The sequence below is a fragment of the Neoarius graeffei genome, chromosome 20, assembly GCF_027579695.1.
Source record: "Neoarius graeffei isolate fNeoGra1 chromosome 20, fNeoGra1.pri, whole genome shotgun sequence".
Taxonomy (NCBI): Eukaryota; Metazoa; Chordata; class Actinopteri; order Siluriformes; family Ariidae; genus Neoarius; species Neoarius graeffei.
The window spans coordinates 9,845,936-9,871,846 of record NC_083588.1 but is presented as its reverse complement, the minus strand read 5'-3'; the positions used below and the strand labels follow the sequence as shown (position 1 = coordinate 9,871,846).

The window sequence follows — 25,911 nt, the reverse complement described above, 5'->3', positions numbered from 1 at the left end:
ACAAAACACCCAAACTCCAGTGGTGCCACCTGCACAAGTGATGAGTTCTCACTGACAAGCGAAGGGACTGAGGTGGTGCAAATTAAAATACATTACATGGACATGCTTTCAGTGGACCCACGAAACACACAGACATTTCGACTGTAACGACAGAAAATGATCATTTTTGCATTCTGTCCATCTCTTTCTTTATGTCCATACAGTCAGAATACAGGAAGTGAGTGGTGAGGTAAAAAAAAGATGTAACTTCCTGTATTTCTCAGAAAAGTATTATTAGTGCAGTAAAAGATTCGTCTTGCTGTTGTAGTTTCTTATCACTCATCAGCAAGATCTTGAGCAAATACAGAGAGAGGATTGTTCTCTGGACAAAATGAGAATACAGGTCATCTTTGGAATCCTGTGGATTTTCACACAATCTGCCATGGGTAAGTTTTATCCTTTCGAAATCCACGATTCATTGACTGAGAGCACAGTGGTCAAATTTATGCTTTACGGAAAGATGAATGGTAAAACTGTCATTTAAACAAGTGAGTTCAGATATCACTAAATCAGATGTCTTTTCATAACTTACTGCATGTCAAAAGTCCAATTTTTTTTTTCTGTGAACGGCTTCAACAATCAAATGATATTGTAGAAAAAAAAATAATGAAACCTCATAAAATTAGGACTTCCACTGACATTAAATGTCTGAAATATATCTCTTTTAAAAATGACATGTTGACGTGCAGAATTGGCCAACTCCTTCACCCTGTGTAAGCTTTTCTTTTTCATCATCAGTGTTCACATGGAGCTTTAAAAGAGTCTAAAGCAAGTGCAGTTTTCACAGTGCAATTTAGGGAAGAGTGATCTGACAAAAATATCATCACAATCTACTGAAAGACAACATGATTCTACAATATGCAATATGTATTTTTATTGGATATTTTAAATGTGTTTATTTATGAAAATGGTGCTTCATTTATTTTGTGTCATTTTGCCAACTTCAGATATCAGTACAAATCTGGATGATGTTGGAAAAAATACTTTATTGTGGTCAGACTTTTCAGAGAAAAACATAACAGTTTACTTACTGTAGGCCCTTCGCCCCCTGCGGAACATAGGCCATTGACAAGCTTCGTCCATCGCTCCTGGGCCCTCCTACACAGCTCTGTCCAGCTTAACCCTTCAACTCTCAACTCTTTGTCTAGATCCCTCCTCCAGCTATTTCTTGGGTGCCCTCTCTTCTTTTTCCCCTGGGGGTTCCATGCAAGGGCATGTCACGTGGTGTTGTTCGCTGGCTTCCGTAACGTGTGGCCTATCCATCCCCCCTTCCTCCTTCTTATTTGCAACTCTATTGGCTCTTCTCCTGCCCACTCCCATCCTTGCTCATTTGTCACCTTATCCTTCCAGCAGATGCCAAGAACTTGTCTGAGACAGCTATGAATAAAACTCTGGATTCTGCTTTGTATCTTCTTTGTTGTTCTCCAAGTTTCTGACCCATAGAGCAGAACAGGTTTCACATTGGATCTAAATATGCGAAGTTTGGTTTTCACAGATAACTCTTTCGATGCCCATACCTTCTTTAATATGAAAAACACTGTCCTAGCCTTCCCAATCCTTGTAAGTGCATCCTTGTCCGTAACTCCAAGGGTGTTTACAACACTCCCGAGATATGTAAATTCCTTGACATCCTCTAGCTGCTATCCATCGACCACAATAGGTACTTCACTGATGGTATTCATCCTCAATATTTTTGTCTTCACCTTGTTTATCTTCAGACCAACTTTAGCCGATTCCTCTACTAATCTTGATGTTTTGTCTTGCATTTGCCGATGGTTATGGGAGAGCAGGGCGAGGTCATCAGCAAAATTTAGATCAACCAGCTGTTCCCATGGAGTCCACTGTATACCATTGCTACCCGATTTGGTTACTGATCTCATAATCCAATCAATGGCCAGTAGAAATAGAAAGGGTGATAGCAGACACCCCTGTAGCACCCCCGTCCTAACTTCAAATGGTTCTGAAAGTTGACCCTCATGGGCTATGCGGCAAGTAAACCCTTCATAGCTAGACTTTATTAGAGGAACAAGCTTCTCTGGAATTCCATAAGATCACAGGAGCTTCCACAGTGTTTCCTGATCAACACTGTCAAACTCTTTCTCATAGTCCACAAAGTTGACATACAGGGACGAATTCTATTCCAGTGATTGTTCAATGATAAACCTGTAAGGTACATATTTGATCTATGCATGAGCGGTCTTTCCTTAAGCCTGCCTGTTGGTCTCTTAGCATGATATCAACTGTTGCCTTCATCCTCTCCAGAAGTATTCTGTTTAACACCTTGCCTGGGACAGATAGTAACATAATGCCTCTATGGTTGTTGCATTCTCCAAGATCTCCCTTCTTGGGAACTTTGACTATAATCCCTTCCCGCCATTCTTCTGGGATGCTCTCTTCTTCCCATATCCTAGCAAAAAGCCTATGAAGGATATCTACTGATGTTGACAGATCTGCCTTCAAGGCCTCAGCAGGAACCCCGTCAGGTCCTGCTGCTTTACCAGTTTTTAGCACCTGAATAGCTGTCCTAATCTCTGACTTACTTGGTTTATCGCAATTCAAGGGGAGCGTAGTATCTGATGGTGGAATCTCTGGTGGGTTCATGGGGGCAGGCAGATTTTAATAGCTCTACACAACAGTTTGTTGAAACATTATTTGTTCATCTTTTAAGTACCCGTGCTTCCATGTTTCCAAAGAAAATCAAATATATACGCTTGTTTACACTTTTTTATTTCTTGATTAAAACTGTAGCTCATGACTGAATCCAGCTCTCCTGGAATAATGGAGTGTCATTTACGAAAGGATAAAGAGGTGTGTAATAAGATGAATAATGTTCCTGATTTTTTTCTTCCTCTGCAGCTTTGCTGTTTCAGGATCCTGTTGTCTGTAGATTTACTGCGAGGAATCAATGTGATGTGGCTCTGGGACAACGACTGCACCTGCAAATGCCCCTGGAGGATGAGTTTGACCTAAACTTCAGGGATGAGACATCGAGCACTCATCAAATTTTAAGATATAGAACAACTCAGATGAACCCACTTCTCCCAGGATGGCAGTTTGTTAATGAAACTAAAGCTATGATACTCAGCAGTGTAGAGAGGAGCAACTCTGGAACATACAATTTACTCATCATTGATGCAGACGGGAATATTAAAGGAAAATATAATCTCCAGCTGATCACTGAAGGTCGGCCCACACAACCTCTAATCACCTCACAGAACACAGTTTCACGTTAGTTCATAAATATTTAAAATATAAACATTCATACACATTCATCTATTTCAATTTTTTTATCTTTGAACTTTTTCAAAACGTTACACTGATTTATGCAAATGAGGCTTCATCTAATTAAAGATGCAGAAATGTACAGAATGAAAAGAACAAAAAAAAATCTGTTGATGTGAGAATTTAAATCTTTATTTGACTGTGAAGAAGCTCTCAAGATACTTTTCCAGAAATGTTTGTTGGAAAATAATTTAGATTTAATTTGCTCTTTATCAAGGAAATTGAAATGGATATCACAAGGACACACACACACACACACACACACACACACACACACACACACACACACACACCTAATTTGGTGTTGTAGTTTTGGGTTGATAATGTGTTTAGGTCTCTGTAGTAATTCATCATTCATGAGGTGTTTATCTCTAATCTGCAGCTGAAGTGTCCTCAGTAAAAGTGTCCTACAGCTGCATTTCACCTGGAGTCATGAAAATAGATTGTTCTGCTGATGGAGACAACCTCCGCTTCAGCTGGACTTCTGATTCAAACACACTCTTTCAAGTGGAGAATGGGAAGAGCGCTCTCATACTGGATCAAGATTATAATGGAAATGCCACCTGCCTTGTAGAAAATAACGTCAGCCGTGAAACTGAAACCACTGAACTCCACCCATGTACTGGTGAGTCTGTCTTTTTTAAAATAATAATTTGATGAACAAAAACAATGCAGCAAATTGTGAATACAGAGGAAAAAACAGCCAAATATCTTGTAAAATCTGAGAGAGAATGGATGAATGAATTCAATTTCTCTTTGAAAAAGAAAACTACCCAACTACACAAAGCACTGACCAACAGCCATAAACTGAAGCACTGCCAGACCCAGAGACAGAAGGAATCAAAATTTCCATTTCATTTTGCGGATCAACAATTCCAAAAAGTGAAAGCTGTGAAGTTGTTCATCAGTGTCAATAAATTAGTGAATTTGTAGCAAGATTTGATCCCCTTGAAAACCCATTTAATTGATGTTGGAATTAAAATGTGCATTTCACTGTGAACACAATATCTGCTTTGTGAAACTTCCTGCAAAACATCTGAAAAATAAATTGAACAGAATTAAAAGCGTGCCTCATATCTGTATTGGGATTTGTATCTATTTGGAACATGTTAATTCTGTTCACTCAGAATAAGACATTTGTATTCTGTGATTTCCCTCATATATGTTCATCCTTCATGTCTGAAGAAGACCACTGAACAGCTGTGGTTATAATCTGTGTGCTTTTAGATGGCTAATGAATCCTATTTTGCCATGAAAGCCATGGTTACAGTCAGGGCAAGTGATGTTGCAGTCTGGGCCTGGAGGGACTTGTGTTTTCTGGGCTGCCCTTTTCTCCTCAGATATGTGTGCCAGTTCCTTTTCTAAGAACAGACTGTCATGGAAGAGTACATTCAAGAGGTGCTGCAACAAGGCTATATCCATCCATCCACGTCTCCAACGTCTGCAGGCTTCTTCTTCGTAGAGAAGAAAGGGGGGGGGGTCTCCAACCATGCATAGACTAAAGAAGACGAAACCAGATCACTGTAAAGTACCCTTATCCGCAACCTCTAGTAGCTTCAGCCCTTGAACAATTCGAATGTGTCTGCATCTTCACCAAACTGGACCTCAGGAGGGCCTTCAATCTGGTGCATATCCAGGAAGGAGATGAGTGGAACACCGTGTTTCGCACCACCTCTGGGCACTTTGAATACTGCATCATGGCAAATGGGCTCTTTTGCATGCCCAGCGTGTTCCAATGTCTAATAAACAATGTATTGAGAGACATACTTGGATGCTTTGTGATCACCTATGTAGATGACATTCTGATCTACTCCCCAGACAAGGAGAGTCATTAAGAACATGTGAAAGTGGAACTTACTCAACTCCTTGAGAATCAGTTGGATGTCAAAGCGGAGAAATGTGAATTCCATGCTTCCCAAATTTCATTCCAAGGATACATCATCAGTGTAGGAGGGGTTTGCATGAACTCCAACAAAGTAGCCACAGTTACCACCTGGCCCACACCCACTACAATTAAGGAGCTCCAACATTTCCTGGGTTTCGCCAACTTTTACAGACGATTCATCCGAGGGTTCAGTACTATTGCCGCTCCTTTTACTGCCTTACTCAAAAAGGGGCCCAAGCATCTCCAATGGAACCAGGGGACAGAGGATGTGTTTGCCCAGCTCAAGTCGGCCTTCACCACGGCACCAATCCTCAAACACCCAGACACTGCAAAGCCCTTCACCATTGAGGATGACACCTCTGAAACTGGAGTGGAAGGCATCCTGTCCCCGTGCTTAAAGGAGAAGCTTAAATTACACCCTGTAGCTGCCTTCTCCAAAAAGCTTACACCAGCCAAAAAGAACTATGATATAGGTAACAGACAACTCTTAGCTATCAACCTGGCCTGAGAGGAGTGGAGGCACTGGCTTGAGGGGGCTGCACACCCATTCGTCATCCTCACTGATCACAAGAATCTAGAGTACCTCCAGTCCGCCAAATGACTTAACCCACATCAGGCATGATGGGCCCTCTTCTTCACCCATTTTCAGGTCACCATCTCGTACCCTCCAGGCTCCAGAAACATGAAGTCTGATGCACTATCCAGAATACATTCCTCCATTACCCTCAGTCAAGAATCCACATCCATCCTGCCATTCAAGTGTTTCGCTAATGCTGTCACCTGAGAAATAGACAAGGAACTGTCACACACTCAGCCTCACAACTCCCAAGAAGCATGTCCTCCTTGTCTAACGTTTGTCCCACCACATTTCTGGGGTCAACTTATAACTTGAGCACATTCATCTCCTGCCACAGAACATCCCAGTAGCCAACGCACCTACCAGCTCATCAAAACTAAGTATTGGCGGGAAAACGTGATTACAGACATAAGTTTGTCTCCTCCTGTTGCATCCGTGCCCAAGCTAAGGTGCCCCGGACCCTGCCAGCAGGTACGCTCATGCCACTGCCCACACACCAGAGACCCTGGTTCCATTTGGCCATAGACTCCATTACTGACCTCCCCAAGTCACAAAATCACACCATCGTAATGGCAGTCATTGACCGGTTCTCCAAGGCTCTTAAGCTAATTCCCTTGCCTGATCGACCAACAGTCTTCAAAACGGCAGCACCCATTTTCTCCCATGTCTTCCGATAAGACGGGATCACTGAAGACATCATAAGTGATTGGGGTCCCCAGCTCATGTCGAGATTATGGCTCAAAATTAGGGACAAACTGGGAGTATTGGTGAGTCTAACCATAGCTAATCACCCACAGTCCAACAGCCAAGCGGAACGTCTGAATCAGGAAATTGGGTGCTTCCTAAGAACAAAGATTGGTCTCGGTTTCTCCCCTGGGCTTTTCTTTTCCATCATCAGTGCTCACATGGAGCTTAAAAAGAGTCTAAAGCAAGTGCAGTTTTCACAGTGCAATTTAGGGAGGCATGAGCTGACAAAAATATCACATCACAATCGACTGAAAGACAATATGATTCTACAAAATGCAATATGTATTTTTACGTGTGTTTATTCATGAAAATGGTGCTTCATCTAGTTTATGTGTCAATTTGCAAACTTCAGATATCATTACAATTCTAGACTTTGGATGATGGAAAAAATACTCATGTCTTTCTGAACACAATCATTCACAAAAGACCCAACAGTTTGTTGAAACATTATTTATTCATCCTTAAACACCTGTGCTCCCATTTTCCCAAAGAAAATCAAATATAGGGGAGAGTGGGGTAAATTGAGCCATTTCTTACTAATGCTGTCTTCTCAGCAAGGAAAAATGTTATAGCACAAAAACAAAACCACCCACATATAGTCCAGGATGTGTGCTGTAAATAGAAATGACAAGTATGTATCTATGACAAACGATAATGAAAAAATGACTTATCAAAAAAAAGTGGTGTGATGGCTCAACTTCCCCCACCTTAAGGGTAAGTTGAGCCATCTAAGTGGGTAAATTGAGCCACCTGGGGGTAAAGTGACCAATGCAGCTTTTCTCGTGTAAAACTCGAGCTTTACTTAAAATAATAAATAAATAGATAATGCAAGGGTATTGTTCTAAATATTTTAATACAGTGCAGACACAAAAATAACAACAGTGTATGCAAAACCTTTTCTAACTTCTTTAACTTTTTTAAATTATTTAACTTGACCTAACATTCTTTATTGAACAAGGCTTTGTTTTTCTTACTCAACAACTAATTATTCCACATTCCAACCTTCAACGCTACAAGGAAATATGAAGTGCTGTTGCCTCCGTGCAGTTCCTCCTGCCTTTTGAGGTTGAGGTAACTTCTTCAGCACATCACTTTGTGGAAAAAGTGCCACATCATTTTCCTTGAAAGCGAAAGTGGGTTTCTCATTGGCAGTGCTTCGCCGGATTCTTCTCAGAAACCTTGCAGTCACTTCATCATTCTCTAGTTTTTCCACCATGCCAATGTAATTGTAGCTTCTGCTCTTGGCTTCAAACTTAACAATAACAAAGTCACCAACTAACAGATCTCTGGTGCTTGGTTCATTTAAAGTCATAGAAATCGTACAAATGCCATTTTCAGACTTTTTAGGATTAAAATAACTAGTGGCTCAAGGTGGGGTAAGTTGAACCAGTGGCTCAATTTGACCCAAGGCAACTGGCTCACTTTACCCCACAGTCACCATTTTGGAAAAAACATCCTGTTCTGGCTAATCAGGCTAATCTTTAGCTAAATTATCACCATGATTTGATACACTAGCTAACCATCAACATGTATGATATATGTTTTTAGACCTTGATAAATTTGCTTTTAGCAAAATACCCTTTATATCTGATGTGTAAAAAATTTACTTTGACAAACAAAAAATGTATTTTTGTGAAAAAAACATACTTACCACGCAAGCATGGACATCTCTCCTTCACATGGAACAGCAAATGAATGGTGATTGTAGAATTTCTGATCACATGACTCTAAAGGTGTACCAGTGCCTTAATACAGGGGGTGGGTCAACTTACCCACTGGCTCAATTTACCCCCCTCTCCCCTATATTGTAGAATCAGACCAGGTGGGTGGAGCACAGAAGCACGGCAGGCCAGAACTGAGTTCTCAAAAACCTCTTATTTTATCTTTTCAGCTTTTACATTTACTCTCCCAGGCACGCGTGCACACACACAAGTGTTCTGGTTGGGGGAGAGCTCCCTTTCTCTGCTCTCCCTCTCCTCCTCTTATAGGGCGCGGTCACTGGGGAAGACGCACAAACACAAGTTAATTCCCATCAGGTGCAGTGATTCTACCACTTACCTTCCCTGACTTCGCCCTCCATTCACAGATCGACGCTTGACCATGCCCCCACTACCACATATATGTTCCAGGTGATTTTTGAAATCAGGCAAATCTAGATTTACTTCGGTAAATGAGCTGACGATTCTTAAAAGGGAATTTTTTTGGGGGGTTCATAAAACACTTCAACTCTCTCGTCACCTTTCCCCATCATTTCTGACTCAACCCACCCCTTTATATCTATCCTCTTACACCTCTCTACCCAGAATTACACTTTTGTCCCTGTCTTTCTGTCTGTCTAATTTAATTTGCTTCCCCCCCCCCCCCCCCCCCTCCACTTTTTTACTGTCCTTGGTGGGAATCAAACTCAGGACTTTCTATTTTGAAGTTCACTACTTTACCATGAATGATTCGGTTGTAACCAAAAAATTAAAAGTAGATGGTCTTTTGATTTCATAAAATCGGTGAAATTTAGTTCCCTCTGAAACTTGGTCATTGTGATATTTGTTTATTTCTGTAATATCTAAAAAACCCCCAAAAAACAGACCATTCTGTGGCTTGGAAGTTATTTAATTTGAGGGGACTCCCTCGCAAATAATGTGCATGAAATCACTTACTACGTGCAGTCAAACTGACAGAGGAAGTCCGTGTGTGCATGCGCAGGTTTACCTTCGTCGTCTTCTTCTTTTGGGTTTTATGGCAGCTAGCATCCACAGTGTTGCATTACTGCTATCTGTAGGTTTACCTTGACTGTACACTGACAGTTATATCATTCTATCACTGAATGAACAGCTATTCACACAGAGGTGCTCGCTGACTGCTGATATTTATAAGTGTAGGTACAGTAATACCATGCCTCACACAGTGCACCAAAATTATATAGGTGTAATTGCATTCCTCATACGAGGCACCAGATTATGTTGGTATAATACTAGCCCTAACATGAGGCACCAAAATTATGTGGGTGCAATTACATTATTAAATCAATCTCATAAAATATCAGTGTCAAGATATCAGTTCATTAATTTTACAAACCGATACTTCTATGAATTATTAAATTTATGAATGAATTACTCTAGTGATACACTAGATCATTGAAGGCAATGTGAATTCTTTGATGGCAGAGGATGGCTTCGAGTAATACTGCAACACAACAGACAAGACACAGTTTCTTGTAAATATTTAACTGATTAAAATGACAAAATTAAATGAGAATAATACTAATCAGGTACATTCACTAATACTAGCAGCAGTTTAACAAATCAAGGCACGAAAATGGAGATATGAGGGAATAAGATTCGGTGTGTGTGTGTTGGCTTAACAAAGAATTGTTTGTGTGCGAGAAAGATGTGCAAAAGGTGGGGGAAAGGCCATAGGCGCTCTGTGTGACTGCTTAATCAAAGGATTTGAACAAAGGCGCAGAAATAATCTTTGCCCCATGCAGGGATCTCGGCATTATAAGCACCACGGTCTAACCAACTGAGCTAATGAGGCCTTAATTCACTGAAGTCTGAATGTTCAGATGTGTATAATAATGTGTGCAGTAAGAAAAAGAGAGAGAAAGATTTTGCATGCTATCAATCTACCAGTGTAAAATTGAGAAAGACAATAATATCTGATCAAACCAGAACTATGTGATTATTGTGTGCACACTTCAAACAACCTTTTGGTTTAAATAGAACTTTTCACATAAACTAATCAAACTACAGTAAGACTGACGTTGTCCAAAATGCCAACCTTACTTGGGACCACTCTCACATGGCAGTAATGAAGGAATTTGTTGGTGATTCTCCATTCGGTGTACTCTGCTAGAAGAGCGGAGCTGTTTCAAATTAGTTGAAATCAGCTTTGCTGTTTTGCTAAAGTTCTTCCCAGGTGGGATCTCGTGATCCAGAAGGTCTTTAGTTGAAAGTCCGTGGATTGAAGACATGGCGGGAACTGCTCGCCTCTAATCTTCTTAATTTGCATTATTACTTTGTTCTTCGCTTCGTCTGTAGCTGCAGTGTCTCTTTAAACACCGACAGCACATCTGTGAGAGAAGAGCGTTGGTCAGAAAGAGAGAAGCCAGAGTTGCGAGGCGCGTTTGTGGTGCACGGTCGTAGTGAAGCGTTCGTACGGTAGGCTGCTCATGTTGGGAGGCCGGAGAGAGAAAAGGAGAAGCCAGAGCAGCAATGCACTTCTTGATTGTGCGACTCCAAAAGCTGAAAGAGAACCTCCATTTTACACCCATTTTATGGGTGAGCTTGCATCACAATCTACGTGGCGCAGTGAAAGCTGAGATGAAGCGGATATCATCCGGGGCAGGAAGTGAAAGAATTATGGGAAATGTAGTTGTGGAGATGTGCTGTACCGACATTAGTTTGGTCCTGCATTTCCTTTCCTTTGCAACATAATGTCTTTTCTTCTCACTTTCCATTACTGTAGTTGGTCTTTCACATTTCATTCACACACTCACATCCTTCATTTTTCTCTCCTGTTTCAGATTTGTCTTCCATAATACCTTGCGCGAATGGGGAAAGCCCACCATGTGATGCATGACGTAGTGTCTTGAATTGTATCACGGTGAAACAGGAAAAAATGGTGGCGTATTTAGGGCCATGTGGCCTGAAATTTATTCATTGTTCTTATAAAAAAAAACCTTATAAAATTGGAAGTCTGTGATTCAAATTCAGCAGCTTTCGGTCCACTAAGCAAAAATAATTGTGTGTCAGTGAAAATTCTTTTGATGACCTATACTTGAAAAATCTGAAAAGCAGTACAGCTCGAAACATTCCACAAGATCACCCAACCCGAACCCAAACCCTGAAGCTTAATTTGCCTCAGTAAATCTCAACTCACCAAGGTGGATCCAGATTTATCTGATTTCAAAAATCACCTGGAACATATCCGTTTATTCACACTTTCATTTCTTGATTAAAAACTGTAGCACACAACTGAATCCAGGTTTCCTGTAATAATGGAGTGTCATTTATTCAAGGATATTCAAATTAATTGATGAATGAATTCTAATTAATTAATTGGTATTCTAATTAATAATATCATTGTGTAATCATATGAAAAATGTTCCTGATTTTTTTTTTTTTTCCGCTGCAGGTTTGCTGTTTCAGGATCCTGTTGTCTGTAGATTTACTCAGAGGAATCAGTGTTATGTGGCTCTGGGGCAACAACTGCACCTGAAAATGCCCCTGGAGGAAACGCTTTACCTTCAGTTCAACAGTGAGACATCTGGTGCTCGTCGAATTTTAAGATATAGAAAAGCTGATCGTAACCCACCAAAACCACTTCCAAGATGGCAGTTTGTTAAGGATAATAAAGCTATGATACTCAGCAGTGCAGAGAGGAGCGACTCTGGAAAATACACTTTATCCACCTTTGATGCAAAAGGGACTACTAGAGGCGAATATAATCTCCAGGTGATCATTGAAGGTTGGAACACACAATCTCAAATCACCTCGCAGAACACAATTTCACGTTATTTCATAATTATTTAAAATATAAACATTCATACACATTAATTTCTCTCAATTTTTTTATCTTTGAACTTTTTCAAAACGTGACATTGATGTTTTTGCAAATGAGGCTTCATCTAATAAAAGATTCAGAAATGTACAGACTGAAAAGAACAAAAAAAATCTTGGCTGTTAGAATTTAAATCTTTATTTGACTGTGGCGGCACGGTGGTGTAGTGGTTAGCGCTGTCGCCTCACAGCAAGAAGGTCCTGGGTTCGAGCCCCGGGGCCGGCGAGGGCCTTTCTGTGTGGAGTTTGCATGTTCTCCCCGTGTCCGCGTGGGTTTCCTCCGGGTGCTCCGGTTTCCCCCACAGTCCAAAGACATGCAGGTTAGGTTAACTGGTGACTCTAAATTGACCGTAGGTGTGAATGTGAGTGTGAATGGTTGTCTGTGTCTATGTGTCAGCCCTGTGATGATCTGGCGACTTGTCCAGGGTGTACCCCGCCTTTCGCCCATAGTCAGCTGGTATAGGCTCCAGCTTGCCTGTGACCCTGTAGAAGGATAAAGCGGCTAGAGATAATGAGATGAGATGAGATGAGATGAGATGAGATTTGACTGTGAAGAAGCTCTCAAGAGACTTTTCCAGAAATGTCTGCTGGAAAATAATTTAGATTGTTGAGTTCAGGAAAATACCATGCTTTAAAAAAAAAAAAAATTTTATGACATTTTTCAGGTCAAACATTTTGGAAACCGAAGGATAATCAATATTTTGAGAAAATCCTCATTAATATAATTTCAATGAAGGAAATGAGTGAACATGTAAAATTTCACGAATGCAGGTCATCAAGAAACTAAGATTTTTAGGTTTAGATTTAGGCAGAAAAATCGAATTGAAAGTTTTAATACAACAAAGTTGTTCAAAGTGTTTCCTTTCTCATTCGTGTTTATCAAGGAAATTGAAATGAATATCATGAGGCTGGACACACACACACACACACACACACTGCTTCTAATTTGTTGTTGTAGTTTTGGGTTGATAATGTGTTTAGGTCTCTGTAGTAATTCATCATTCATGAGGTGTTTATCTCTAATCTGCAGCTGAAGTGTCCTCAGTAAAAGTGTCCTACAGCTGCATTTCACCTGGAGTCACGAAAGTGGATTGTTCTGCTGATGGAGACAACCTCCGCTTCAGCTGGACTTACACACTCAGTGAATTGGAGAACAGGAAGCACACTCTCATACTGGATCAAAATTATCATGGAAATGTCACCTGCCTTGTAGAAAATAACGTCAGCCGTGAAACTCTTACCACTGAACTCTACCCATGTACTGGTGAGTGTCTTTTTTTAAATCATGATTTGAGGAACAAAAACAATGCAGCAAATTGTGAATACAGAGGAAAAAACAGCCAAATATCTTGTAAAATCTGACTAAGAATGAATGAATTAATTAAATTTCTCATTGAAAAAGAAAACTACCCAACTGCACAAAGCACTGGCCTACAGGTATAAACTGAAACACTGCCAGACCCAGAGGCAGAAGGAATCAAAATTTCCATTTCATTTTGCAGATCAACATTTCCAAAAAGTGAAAGCTGTGAAGTTGTTAAGCAGTGTCGATAAATTAGAGAATTTATGACAAGATTTGATGCGCTTTTCGCCGAGTTCGTCAATGATGTTGGAATTAAAATGTTCATTTCACTGTGAACACAATCACCAGAGAAAGACTGATGTATTCATTGTTGAACCAGAAAAACACTTGCACCAGGGACGCAGGAACTCATCTGAAGTGCAGGGTGCTGTAGGCTATGTCATCGGATGATGCACCAAATATAGCCCAAAGGCTATATTCTCAGTATTATTTCTTACAGTAGGCTACTAAAAGCAAGGCCAGAGCTATAATCTTACATTTACTGAGACACTCACATGTATTCAATAATAAGTGCATTTATTTTTTTAGACAAAAGATGAAAAATACAAAGTGCGTTCTCAGCCAGAGCGCGCCGCGTAGCTGTCCATGGTATCAAACATCCAAACTATGATAGGTCGTACTCGTAGGCGTACATTTTTAGGTGACAAAAACAAGATAACCATAACCTTAATAAGATTAACCATACTAAAAGAAGAGAGGGCCTATTAAATTATTTACGGCCGCATTTTGACATCGTTCATAGTCCACACTCGCGTTCGTGTTCTCCCGCTCTCACACACGCAGCGGAGGCAGCCGCGCTGATTCTCCTCTTGCGTCCATTCAATGAACTACAGCAAAGTAATAATGAAAAAAAGAAATACACAGAACCAATTAGGTCTACTATTCTGAAATAGAATAGCCTGATAACATAGAGGAAACTAGAAAAATAATTAATCAAGCAGCAAAACCACCCAACCAGCTGAGAACAATTTAACCAAAGCAACCTTAATTAAAAGCATTGCTTACCAGATGGAATAATTCCAAAGGTTGTCTTGCGCTCTGGCGTGGCGCTGATGAACTCCCTCATAAGGGCGTGGATGTCCACTGTATCCAAGATATCTTGGTGCAAGTGGAGTAGGGCCCTCCGTCATAAGACTTTTTCTCTTTGGCTTTTTGGCCCCCTCCATCTTTAAAGAAATCAGAAATCCTTTTCTGGCTCATTGCTGCTACATTGACACACACCACTAGCTAAACGAACTCTCCCGCCACCAGTGCACTGTTCTACGCCACTGTTCTTTCCGGTCTGGTTGAGGTCTAAATGTTTATCACTCACCTCAAACCAAATTTTTAAATTACATTTAAAACTACTTATAAGCATGTAAAAATTAGAAAAAAATATTTTTTTCATTTTGTTTTTATTTTAGAATAAAAGAAAAATGTATGGGGGCAGCACGGTGGTGTAGTGGTTAGCGCTGTCGCCTCACAGCAAGAAGGTCCTGGGTTCGAGCCCCGTGGCCGGCGAGGGCCTTTCTGTGTGGAGTTTGCATGTTCTCCCCGTGTCCGCGTGGGTTTCCTCCGGGTGCTCCGGTTTCCCCCACAGTCCAAAGACATGCAGGTTAGGTTAACTGGTGACTCTAAATTGACCGTAGGTGTGAATGTGAGTGTGAATGGTTGTCTGTGTCTATGTGTCAGCTCTGTGATGACCTGGCGACTTGTCCAGGGTGTACCCCGCCTTTCGCCCGTAGTCAGCTGGGATAGGCTCCAGCTTGCCTGCGACCCTGTAGAAGGATAAAGCGGCTTGAGATAATGAGATGAGATGAGATGAAAAACGTATGCCTGAATTTACAACGCCAATGTTGTAGTTGCGTCTGTTGTCCAGGAGGGGGTGCTGCAGCACCCTCAGCACCCCTAGTTCCTGCGTCCCTGACTTGCACTGTATTGGCAACAACAGATTCCCTCCTTTCGTCTCAACCACATGCTTTCTGAAACTCTATTTATGCAAAGAATCCTCAAAATAAATTGAATAAAAGGAAAAGCCTGAGAAATATCTGTATTGGTATTTGTATCTGTATAGAACATGGTGATTCTGTTCACTCAGAATAATAGATTTGTATTTAGTCATTTCCCTCGTGTATGTGTTTGAAGAAGGGGGGGGGGGGGGGAAGAGAGAGAGAATTAAATAAAAAAAGGAAAATAAATACAGCAAAAGTCAAGAGTGAGGAAACACCAACTTATAAAAATTGAATACCAGCAGTTTCTTGTGCTGCTTTTCACTCGATACTCTGCTGACCATGATGATCTTTTTGCTTTGTTTCTGCAGTGACAAGTTCCACACAGTGCAATAATGATGAGTCTGTCAGTTCCTCTATTTTTTGGATGTTTCTTAATTCCTGGACGTGTGAATTCCCTCCCTGAGATGAAGGATTGCTTACTTTTTACATACTGACAATCACTTACTTCTCTCTCTCTCTCTCTCTCTCTCTCTCTCAGGTTTCATGGTGTTTGTGTCTGTGTGGCTCTTTGAAGTCATCATCCTGCTGTCGCTGTTCGTGGGAGCGTTTTATATTTACACCAGAATCTACAGGAAGCAGAGAATAACTGAGAGTAAGACCATCATATTTACTCGCTTGGAAAATTCACACGTTACATGAGTCCACATTTAAGTACAGAGTATCTGCCCAAATGTAAAGACAGAAAATGTCACGTCTGAAGCTTCCATGCTGATGTCGGTGCGCTGATCACATGAGTGACATTTCCTTCCACAGATCAGGATCAGGAAGCTCTGTAAACCTGGATCAGGAACAGAAGAATCAGTCCATGGTTGCTCTCCTCCATCCAGCAACTCATCCACACTGAACCTCCAGAAAAAGATAACCATCAGTAACAGATGGGTAACAGGGAAACAAATTTAATTCCTCAGTCCACATCGACTTTTCAAAAACTAAACCAGCCTCATGATTCCTGCAGATTTCTTCATAAACCAAGTGTTAATTTTTCAAGGTGTTTCTGTTCAGCTTTTTGTTGTTATTTTTATTTCATATCCATTGATTTGTTGCAAGATCATTCCGTTAGACGAAGTAACTGAGTGATATTCCACCCAAACACGCTCGTCTCTTACCCAAAGCAAAACTTCACTGACTGTGAAACAAATCTTTTCTTCACTTCGCTATTTGAATGAAAAGAGTATCACCATCTCAAACATTCATTTGTTTTCATGAATGTTTACATTTGGTGAGAATATATTGATATATATTCTTCAAATAATCAGAACTATCGAGCAATAGTACATCACATCCTAGAATTGTGCTGAATATGGATCGATTTCTTTCAAAGTTTTGTTTTTGTCTTATTTTCTGAACCTGTCTGCCATCAGCATGATCATTCAAAATTAATGAGGTTTTTGAAATGCATTTCTTTCTTTTTTTTTTGGTCAGTACTGTTTACTTGATGAAGAGGAAGTTTCTTTTTGCAATTTTCAGTGTTGAACTTGAGACACAGTTGTGGCTTCCTTGACAGCTCCCACACTCGGCAGTTCACACACTTTGTTTGTGAAACTGCCTGAAGAATTGATGCCTAAGCAAAAACTTTTCTTTTCTGCTGTTAAAATCAGAGTCAGCCAAGTCAAAGTTTTTGATTTTTTAAGCTATAAATACGTGCATATGGATGTATGATATTTCACATGGCCTTGGTTGTACTGCCAATTTCAATCTTGTAGCTTTGTGTAATATTCTAATAATTAATGGAAAATATGTTTCTGTTACTCTGCAGAGTCTCTGTCATTATATTTGCTTTTGAATAAAGTGTTTAACAATCTTGTGGGACAGTGGACGAGTTGGTGGTGATTTACATGCTCTGGAAAAGGAGAAGAGGAGAAAGATAATCACCCTCATCGTAACTTTATGCATCTTTCCTGTTAGTTTTATTGGAGCTACTGAATAATTCATAGCAATTTCTGAATAATATGCTGTGTTGTGTCGCCCGTTTGTGAACACATACGACATGTTCACCACATCCTCACTCTGTCTCTTTCTTTCTTACGAGTCTGAATTTGTATCATACCATACAGTATGAAGGGAGCGGCATGGTGGTGTAGGTGTTAGCGCTGTCGCCTCACAGCAAGAAGGTCCGGGTTCGAGCCCCGTGACTGGCGAGGGCCTTTCTGTGCGGAGTTTGCATGTTCTCCCCATGTCCGCGTGGGTTTCCTCCGGGTGCTCCGGTTTCCCCCACAGTCCAAAGACATGCAGGTTAGGTTAACTGGTGACTCTAAATTGACCGTAGGTGTGAATGTGAGTGTGAATGGTTGTCTGTGTCTATGTGTCAGCCCTGTGATGACCTGGCAACTTGTCCAGGGTGTACCCTGCCTTTCGCCCGTAGTCAGCTGGGATAGGCTCCAGCTTGCCTGCGACCCTGTAGAACAGGATAAAGCGGCTACAGATAATGAGATGAGATGAGATGAGACCATATGAAGGTGAACTCTTGAGCTGAAATTAAATTTGTAACTGAATTTCACAATTAAAGGAAGGTGTACAATGTACAATTATTTATCTATCTATCTACAGTGGTGCTTGAAAGTTTGTGAACCCTTTAGAAATTTCTATATTTCTGCATAAATATGACCTAAAACATCCTCAGATTTTCACACAAGTCCTAAAAGTAGATAAAGAGAACCCAGTTACAAATATATTATACTCGGTCATTTATTTATTGAAGAAAATTGTAATATTGGATATATTACATATCTGTGAGTGGCAAAAGTATGTGAACCTCAAGGATTAGCAGTTAATTTGAAGGTGAAATTAGAGTCAGGTGTTTTCAATCAATGGGATGACAATCAGGTGTGAGTGGGCACCCTGTTTTATTTAAAGAACAGGGATCTATCAAAGTCTGATCTTCACAACACATGTTTGTGGAAGTGTATCATGGCATGAACAAAGGAGATTTCTGAGGGCCTCAGAAAAAGTGTTGTTGATGCTCATCAGGCTGGAAAAGGTTACAAAACCATCTCTAAAGAGTTTGGACTTCACCAATCCACAGTCAGACAGATTGTGTACAAATGGAAGAAATTCAAGACCATTGTTACCCTCCCCAGGAGTGGTTGACCAACAAAGATCACTCCAAGAACAAGGCATGTAATAGTTGGCGAGGTCACAAAGGCCCCCAGGGTAACTTCTAAGCAACTGAAGGCCTCTCTCACATTGGCTAATGTTAATGTTCATGAGTCCACCATCAGGAGAACACTGAACAACAGTGGTGTGCATGGCAGGGTTGCAAGGAGAAAGCCACTGCTCTCCAAAAAGAACATTGCTGCTCGTCTGCAATTTGCTCCAGATCACGTGGACAAGCCAGAAGGCTATTGGAAAGATGTTTTGTGGATGGATGAGACCAAAATACAACTTTTTGGTTTAAATGAGAAGCGTTATGTTTGGAGAAAGGAAAACACTGCATTCCAGCATAAGAACCTTATCCCATCTGTGAAACATGGTGGTGGTAGTGTCATGGTTTGGGCCTGTTTTGCTGCATCTGGGCCAGGATAACTTACCATCATTGATGGAACAATTAATTCTGAATCATATCAGCGAATTCTAAAGGAAAATATCAGGACATCTGTCCATGAACTGAATCTCAAGAGAAGGTGGGTCATACAGCAAGACAGCGACCCTAAGCACACAAGTCGTTCTGCCAAAGAATGGTTAAATAAGAATAAAGTTAATGTTTTGGAAAGGCCAAGTCAAAGTCCTGACCTTAATCCAATCGAAATGCTGTGGAAGGACCTGAAATGATCAGTTCATGTGAGGAAACCCACCAACATCCCAGAGTTGAAGCTGTTCTGTATGGAGGAATGGGCTAAAATTCCTCCAAGCCGGTGTGCAGGACTGATCAACAGTTACCAGAAACATTTAGTTGCACTTATTGCTGCACAAGGGGGTCACACCAGATACTGAAAGCAAAGGTTCACATACTTTTGCCACCCACAGATATGTAATATTGGATAATTTTCCTCAATAAATAAATGACCGAGTATAATATTTTTGTCTCATTTGTTTAACTGGGTTCTCTTTATCTACTTGTAGGACTTGTGTGAAAATCTGAGGATGTTTTAGGTCATATTTATGCAGAAATATAGAAAATTCTAAAGGGCTCACAAACTTTCAAGCACCACTCTATCTATCTATCTATCTATCTATCTATCTATCTATCTATCTATCTATCTATCTATCTATCTATCTATCTATCTATCAACAGGCAGTAATACAGGGTGTTTCAAAAAATTCGAGATTACTTGAGATGTCAATATCCCAGAAATTACATAATCGAGGCAAATGAAACTGAACAGGCTGAATGTTGAGCAATAAAAGATTTGTTCCTCAAATTTTGAATGAGAAATTCAAAGGTATGTGGATTCCATGAACGATTTCACAAATTTTCAATACACACACCGCCTGAGACACAAACACACAGACAACCTTCCTCTTTGAACTTTTTGTGCCATGTCCAAATCTGCATTGCAGTTTGTGCATTTTTAGAGAATTCTCTAATAAATGCATGCTGCACAGTTTTGTTCGACTGTGTTTGAGTGTACTCTAACACACAAAACACCTTTTCTTTTCCAGTGAATGGCATTTCTATACCTAAAAAGATAAAAACAAAAAATATTAATTGTAAATTTTGACCTGTTTCCACACATGCTGTTAAAATTTGAGGTCAATTGAATGAGAATTGGCAAAGTTATTAGATTGTGAAATGATATTAAATTTTTTGAAACACCATGTATCATAGCAGACGCTCAGTCCGTCCATCTGATTGTGTTTTACTCAAGAATGCAACTTGAACAAAGGTAACAAAATGCAGACGGGGATCTGTAACAGCTGAGAAATGCTGTGAGAACACAAACAAGCTCATTTCAAGCTCAATTTCATCAAGAAAGAAAGCTCTACCCAACTGCATGAAGCACTGACATACAGGGATAAACTGAAAGACTGGCAGACCAAGAGGCAGAGGGAATCAAAATTTCCATTTCATTTTGCAGATCCACATTTCCTCAAAGTGAAAGCTGTTCAGCAGTGTCGATAAATTAGTGAATTTGTCGCAAGAGTTGATGCCCTTGAAAACCCATTTAATCGATGATGTTGGAATTAAAATGTTCATTTCACTCTGAACACAGTCTCTGCTTTGTGAAACTTTCTGCAAAGCATCCGAAAAATAAATTGAATAGAATTAAAAGCATGCCTCATCTTTGTCTTGGGATTTGGATTTGTTTGGAACTTGTTCATTCTGTTCACTCAGAATAACATATTTGTATTTGGTCATTTCCCTCGTGTACATATATGTTCATCCTTCATGTCTGAAGAAGACCATTGAACAGCTGTGGTTATTATCTGTGTGTTTTGAAATGGCTAATGAATCCTATTTTGCCATGAAAGCCATGGTTACAGTCAGGGCATGTGATGTTGCAGTCTGGGACTGGAGAGACTCGTGTTTTCCGCTGCCCTTTTCTCCTCAGGTACGCGTGCGAGTTCCTTTTCTAAGAACAGACTGTCGTGGAAGAGTACATTCAAGAGGTGCTGTAATCAGGCTATATCCATCTGTCCACATCTCCAACATCTGCAGGCTTCTTCGTTGAGAAGAAACGGGGGGTCTCCAACCATGCATCGATTGCACTGGTAAACAATTTTTCAAAAGTTGTCTGCTTCAGAGATTAAATTGGCTGTTTGTTATGAAATTTGATGTGTTGAATTCAAATATGACGATTAAAACAGCTGATTGGCTACGACTTCCAAGATATTTAAGATTTTACATTTTATACTTCTGTACATTGTGTAGATAGTAACATTTTAAGTATAAATTGTAAACCTAGGTCTCCATGCGTTTATGGTTGATTTACATGATATTTCACCTGTTCTCTTTATGTAACACTAGAAAATCAGCAAAAAGCTTACATAAATAAAATCTACAGTTGTGGTCAGAAGTTTACATTCAGCGACATGAATGTCATCTTGGATATGAATATCATGGCAATATTTGGGCTTTCAGTAATTTCTTTGAACTGTTCTTTTTCTGTGGCAGAATGATTGTACAGCATACTGGACATATTTAATTAAAAAAGAACACTCAAACCATATTTTTAATTTGTTTGATTATTTTCACGACTCTTTGGATTTGTCCTTGCTTTTTTTTTTTTGGATACTTTGTGTGATGTGTGGCCTCTTGGCTTTTGAATTTTGGAATTGTCTCAGCTTCATGTAGTGAAGCTGACTGGAGAATCAATTTCAGCTCATATTAAATATTTTCAGACTCACAACTTGGGGTGTAACGATCACCCCACACTCCAGTCACAATTCAATTCACTTGATCAAACTGGCTTCATGATTCGATTCAAATGATTCTCCGAATATTTCGAACAAAAATGTTAACGATGGAAACATTCTGACTGAAAAGACTCCTTCTTTATTTCTGAATCATCAACAATGCAAAGCTACGTCTGTTTTTTGTCTGTATAAAATGAAATAAATAAAAAATGGTGACAATTTTAAATTCTAACCAAAATGGATGACAGGTTCAGCATGTCTTAAAAATAAATGTCAAAATTCTTCCCCCAAAAAAGAATAGAAACAAAGTAAGTCTCGGACCCAGGTAAACGTTTGACTGACTGAAAAATGAAGTCCATAGCAGCACCTGACGCATCATTTTAACTGGAAACAGAGCTCCAAAGTCAGCTAAAATGACCGTCTTCCACAGCCTCATTCTGGGGCACTGGAGATCGCAGAAACACAAAGTTGGTGTCATTTGAAAGCTAATTCAGAGCTTGTTTTAATGGTTATAACATGGTTGTGTAACCAGATAATCTATGATGTGCATCAGTCACTGTGATCTGGAGATATTGGTCATTTCACAAGTGTAAATGAAAGAATGTGTCACATGACTGGCATGCTCTCTCTATATTTTAACAGTATGAGTTGCGCAGGTTGGAAGCTTTGGTGTTCAGATGGTGCAATTAAATTTTATGTAGAATTAATTGACTTTTGATTTCCACGATCACATTTTTGCATCGTGAAACATCGTGTCAAAATATATCATCACACCCGTATTAATAAAGTCCATTGAGCTGCTTTCCTTACTGTCTGTCTCGCTGGTTTCCCCGCACCCTTACTATTTCACACCCCACAGTGGTGACAAGTGCATGTTCTTTGATTAGTTTGTCAGCCTCTCTGTTTTGCAGCAACACCTTTTTTTTGCCAACATTTTTTTATAGAATAAATTTCAAGAATGCTGTAGCACCATCGCATAGGCTGTTACAGGTGTCTACAACCCTGATTCCAAAAAAGTTGGGACAAAGTACAAATTGTAAATAAAAACGGAATGCAATAATTTACAAATCTCAAAAACTGATATTGTATTCACAATAGAACATAGACAATATATCAAATGTCGAAAGTGAGACATTTTGAAATTTCATGCCAAATATTGGTTCATTTGAAAGTTCATGACACCAACACATCTCAAAAAAGTTGGGACAGGGGCAATAAGAGGCTGGAACAGTTAAAGGTACAAAAAAGGAACAGCTGGAGGACCAAACTGCAACTCATTAGGTCAATTGGCAATAGGTCATTAACATGACTGGGTATAAAAAGAGCATCTTGGAGTGGCAGCGGCTCTCAGAAGTAAAGATGGGAAGAAGATCACCAATCCCCCTAATTCTGCGCCGACAAATAGTGGAGCAATATCAGAAAGGAGTTCGACAGTGTAAAATTGCAAAGTGTTTGAACATGTCATCATCTACAGTGCATAATATCATCAAAAGATTCAGAGAATCTGGAAGAATCTCTGTGCGTAAGGGTCAAGGCTGGAAAACCATACTGGGTGCCCGTGATCTTCGGGCCCTTAGACGGCACTGCATCACATACAGGCATGCTTCTGTATTGGAAGTCACAAAATGGGCTCAGGAATATTTCCAGAGAACATTATCTGCGAACACAATTCACCGTGCCATCCGCCGTTGCCAGCTAAAACTCTATAGTTCAAAGAAGAAGCCGTATCTAAACATGATCCAGAAGCACAGACGTCTTCTCTGGACCAAGGCTCATTTAAAATGGACTGTGGCAAAGTGGAAAACTGTTCTGTGGTCAGACGAATCAAAATTTGAAGTTCTTTATGGAAATCAGGGACGCCGTGTCATTCGGACTAAAGAGGAGAAGGACGACCCAAGTTGTTATCAGCACTCAGTTCAGAAGCCTGCATCTCTGATGGTATGGGGTTGCATTAGTGCGTGTGGCATGGGCAGCTTACACATCTGGAAAGACACCATCAATGCTGAAAGGTATATCCAGGTTCTAGAGCAACATATGCTCCCATCCAGACGACATCTCTTTCAGGGAAGACCTTGCATTTTCCAACATGACAATGCCAAACCACTGGCGGCTCGTTAATAGGGGCGATTTGGGCGACGCACTCCCAAACAGGGAGGGAGATTTTTTTTTTTTTTATCTACTCCTACTACCAACAGTAATGTCATTGTCCAATCAGGCTAAGGTCGCGCCTGGTGTAGCCACGCCCTTTTGGGGCGATTTCTGTTAGGTTCAGATTTGCCCCAAAATCTCCCATTGACACTAATGGTACGTACGTTTTTTTCGAAAATCCTGCTCCCAATGCATTTTCTATTGGGTTTTATGTGCTCGCACAAGCAGCGTGCTTACGTCATACGCCTGTTGCGCCGCGCAAGTGTTGCCAGATTGGTTTTAAGTGCATTTTGGCGGGTTTTGAACATAATTTTGGGCTGGAAAACGCAACTTGCGCGGGAAATGGCTTGAACATTCTATAAAGATGGCGGCGAGTGTTGAGTGCAACAATACAATAGCGTCTCTGAAAGAAGTTCCCTTTAGTCGTCGTACCAATGAGGAGAAAACGGCAGTCAAACAGCTAGGACCTCCTAGACTGAATTTAAACATCAAGCAAGTGTCTACGAAGGGGGAGAAGACCTACTCAAGAGGTTTTAACAAGAACTGGTACCACCGGAAAACTTGGCGAGCTGGCTGTGATGTAGTCAATGCTCTTTTTTGCTACCCTTGCGTTCTCTTCCACCCTGGAAGTAGCACAGCAGACGGTACAGTGATATCTGATATTTGAATTTACTAGGCAAAAGTTGTTTTTGTGTGTGTGTTTGTTTTACCAATGGCAGTTTAACATTGCCATGTTTTTGTTTTACCAATGGCAGTTTAACATTGCCATGCTTGGAATATTTCAGTAGCCTCAAGTTCTCTCTGACTTGGTGTAAATTAAGCATATTTTCAGTTTTTATATATTGTACAGTATATGTGTTCATTGGAGCCAGCAGCACCTTACCTTTTTTCCAACTTGTTAAGCCAAGTTGTACTGACTACAAAACCTTGTGTAACCTTATGTGTGTATATAGCTAAATAACTAAAGCCTTTTGTGTTCATTGACATGCTTGTAATACTTTAAATTTCCTTTTAAGGCATGGCTTTCTGGAGGAATTCTTGGGAAAAAAACCTGCAGAATTTATTTAGAATTATTTGTTGTTAAAATGGTGCAATTCCATATTAAAAAACACATAAGCTGCACATGTTTGTTTGATGGTTACGCTTTTCTTCATCTTTTTCAAAACTTAAATAAACACTTGTTTTGGATTTATATCCTGCCACTTTAATTGCATTCTTTAGAACTGAAGAAATTAGAATATGTTTATAATTAAGAATTTGTGTCTACTTATTATAGAATACTGGAATAATATGAGAAAATAAATGAGTAATGTAATATTAATTGATTGTGATGCCAAATGTTTTGCTTTGAAGGCTTCACAATGAATCTTCCTTAGTTTTAGCCTGGCAAGCCAGACTAAATGTGAATATTTGCCACTCGTAGGCAAAAATATTTTTGGCGCTAGGCGGGTGGGTCTAGTTTACTAGGCTACCTTAGTTTGCCACCTTTAACTTGTTTAATGTTGCCACCTAGTGGAGAGAAGAGATATTGTCTATATTGATATCTGAATTTACCAGGCAAAAACAAGTTCGGCCAATTGATTTGCTACCTAGGTCAATTTACTTCAGTCCTGTGGACATTTACGGTCCGTGTAGACATAACGGGGGAAAATTGCCCCCCCTGAAAAAAAATTCAGGAGCCGCCACTGTGCCAAACCACATACTGCATCAATTACAGCATCATGGCTGCGTAGAAGAAGGGTCCGGGTACTGAACTGGCCAGCCTGCAGTCCAGATCTTTCACCCATAGAAAACATTTGGCACATCATAAAACGGAAGATACAACAAAAAAGACCTAAGACAGTTGAGCAACTAGAATCCTACATTAGACAAGAATGGGTTAACATTCCTATCCCGAAACTTGAGCAACTTGTCTCCTCAGTCCCCAGACGTTTACAGACTGTTGTAAAGAGAAAAGGGGATGTCTCACAGTGGTAAACATGGCCTTGTCCCAACTTTTTTGAGATGTGTTGTTGTCATGAAATTTAAAA

General features: G+C 40.1%; 1 protein-coding gene across 2 annotated transcripts; it reads left to right on the top strand.

Moving 5' to 3' along the window:
- The first annotated feature begins 293 nt into the window (after positions 1 to 293).
- On the top strand, positions 294 to 17,164 carry LOC132869168 (uncharacterized). Of its 2 annotated transcripts, XM_060902499.1 has the most exons (7): positions 294 to 425; positions 2,896 to 3,222; positions 3,704 to 3,946; positions 11,661 to 11,993; positions 13,116 to 13,349; positions 15,918 to 16,031; positions 16,193 to 17,164. In XM_060902499.1, the coding sequence occupies exons 1-7, from the start codon at positions 371 to 373 to the stop codon at positions 16,213 to 16,215; spliced, it is 1,329 nt and encodes a 442-aa protein (XP_060758482.1). In that variant the 5' UTR covers positions 294 to 370; the 3' UTR covers positions 16,216 to 17,164. The 2 variants fall into 2 exon arrangements, with proteins under 2 accessions (XP_060758482.1, XP_060758483.1); XM_060902500.1 differs by lacking the exons at positions 15,918 to 16,031; positions 16,193 to 17,164 and adding an exon at positions 15,748 to 15,901.
- Positions 17,165 to 25,911: the final 8,747 nt, after the last annotated feature.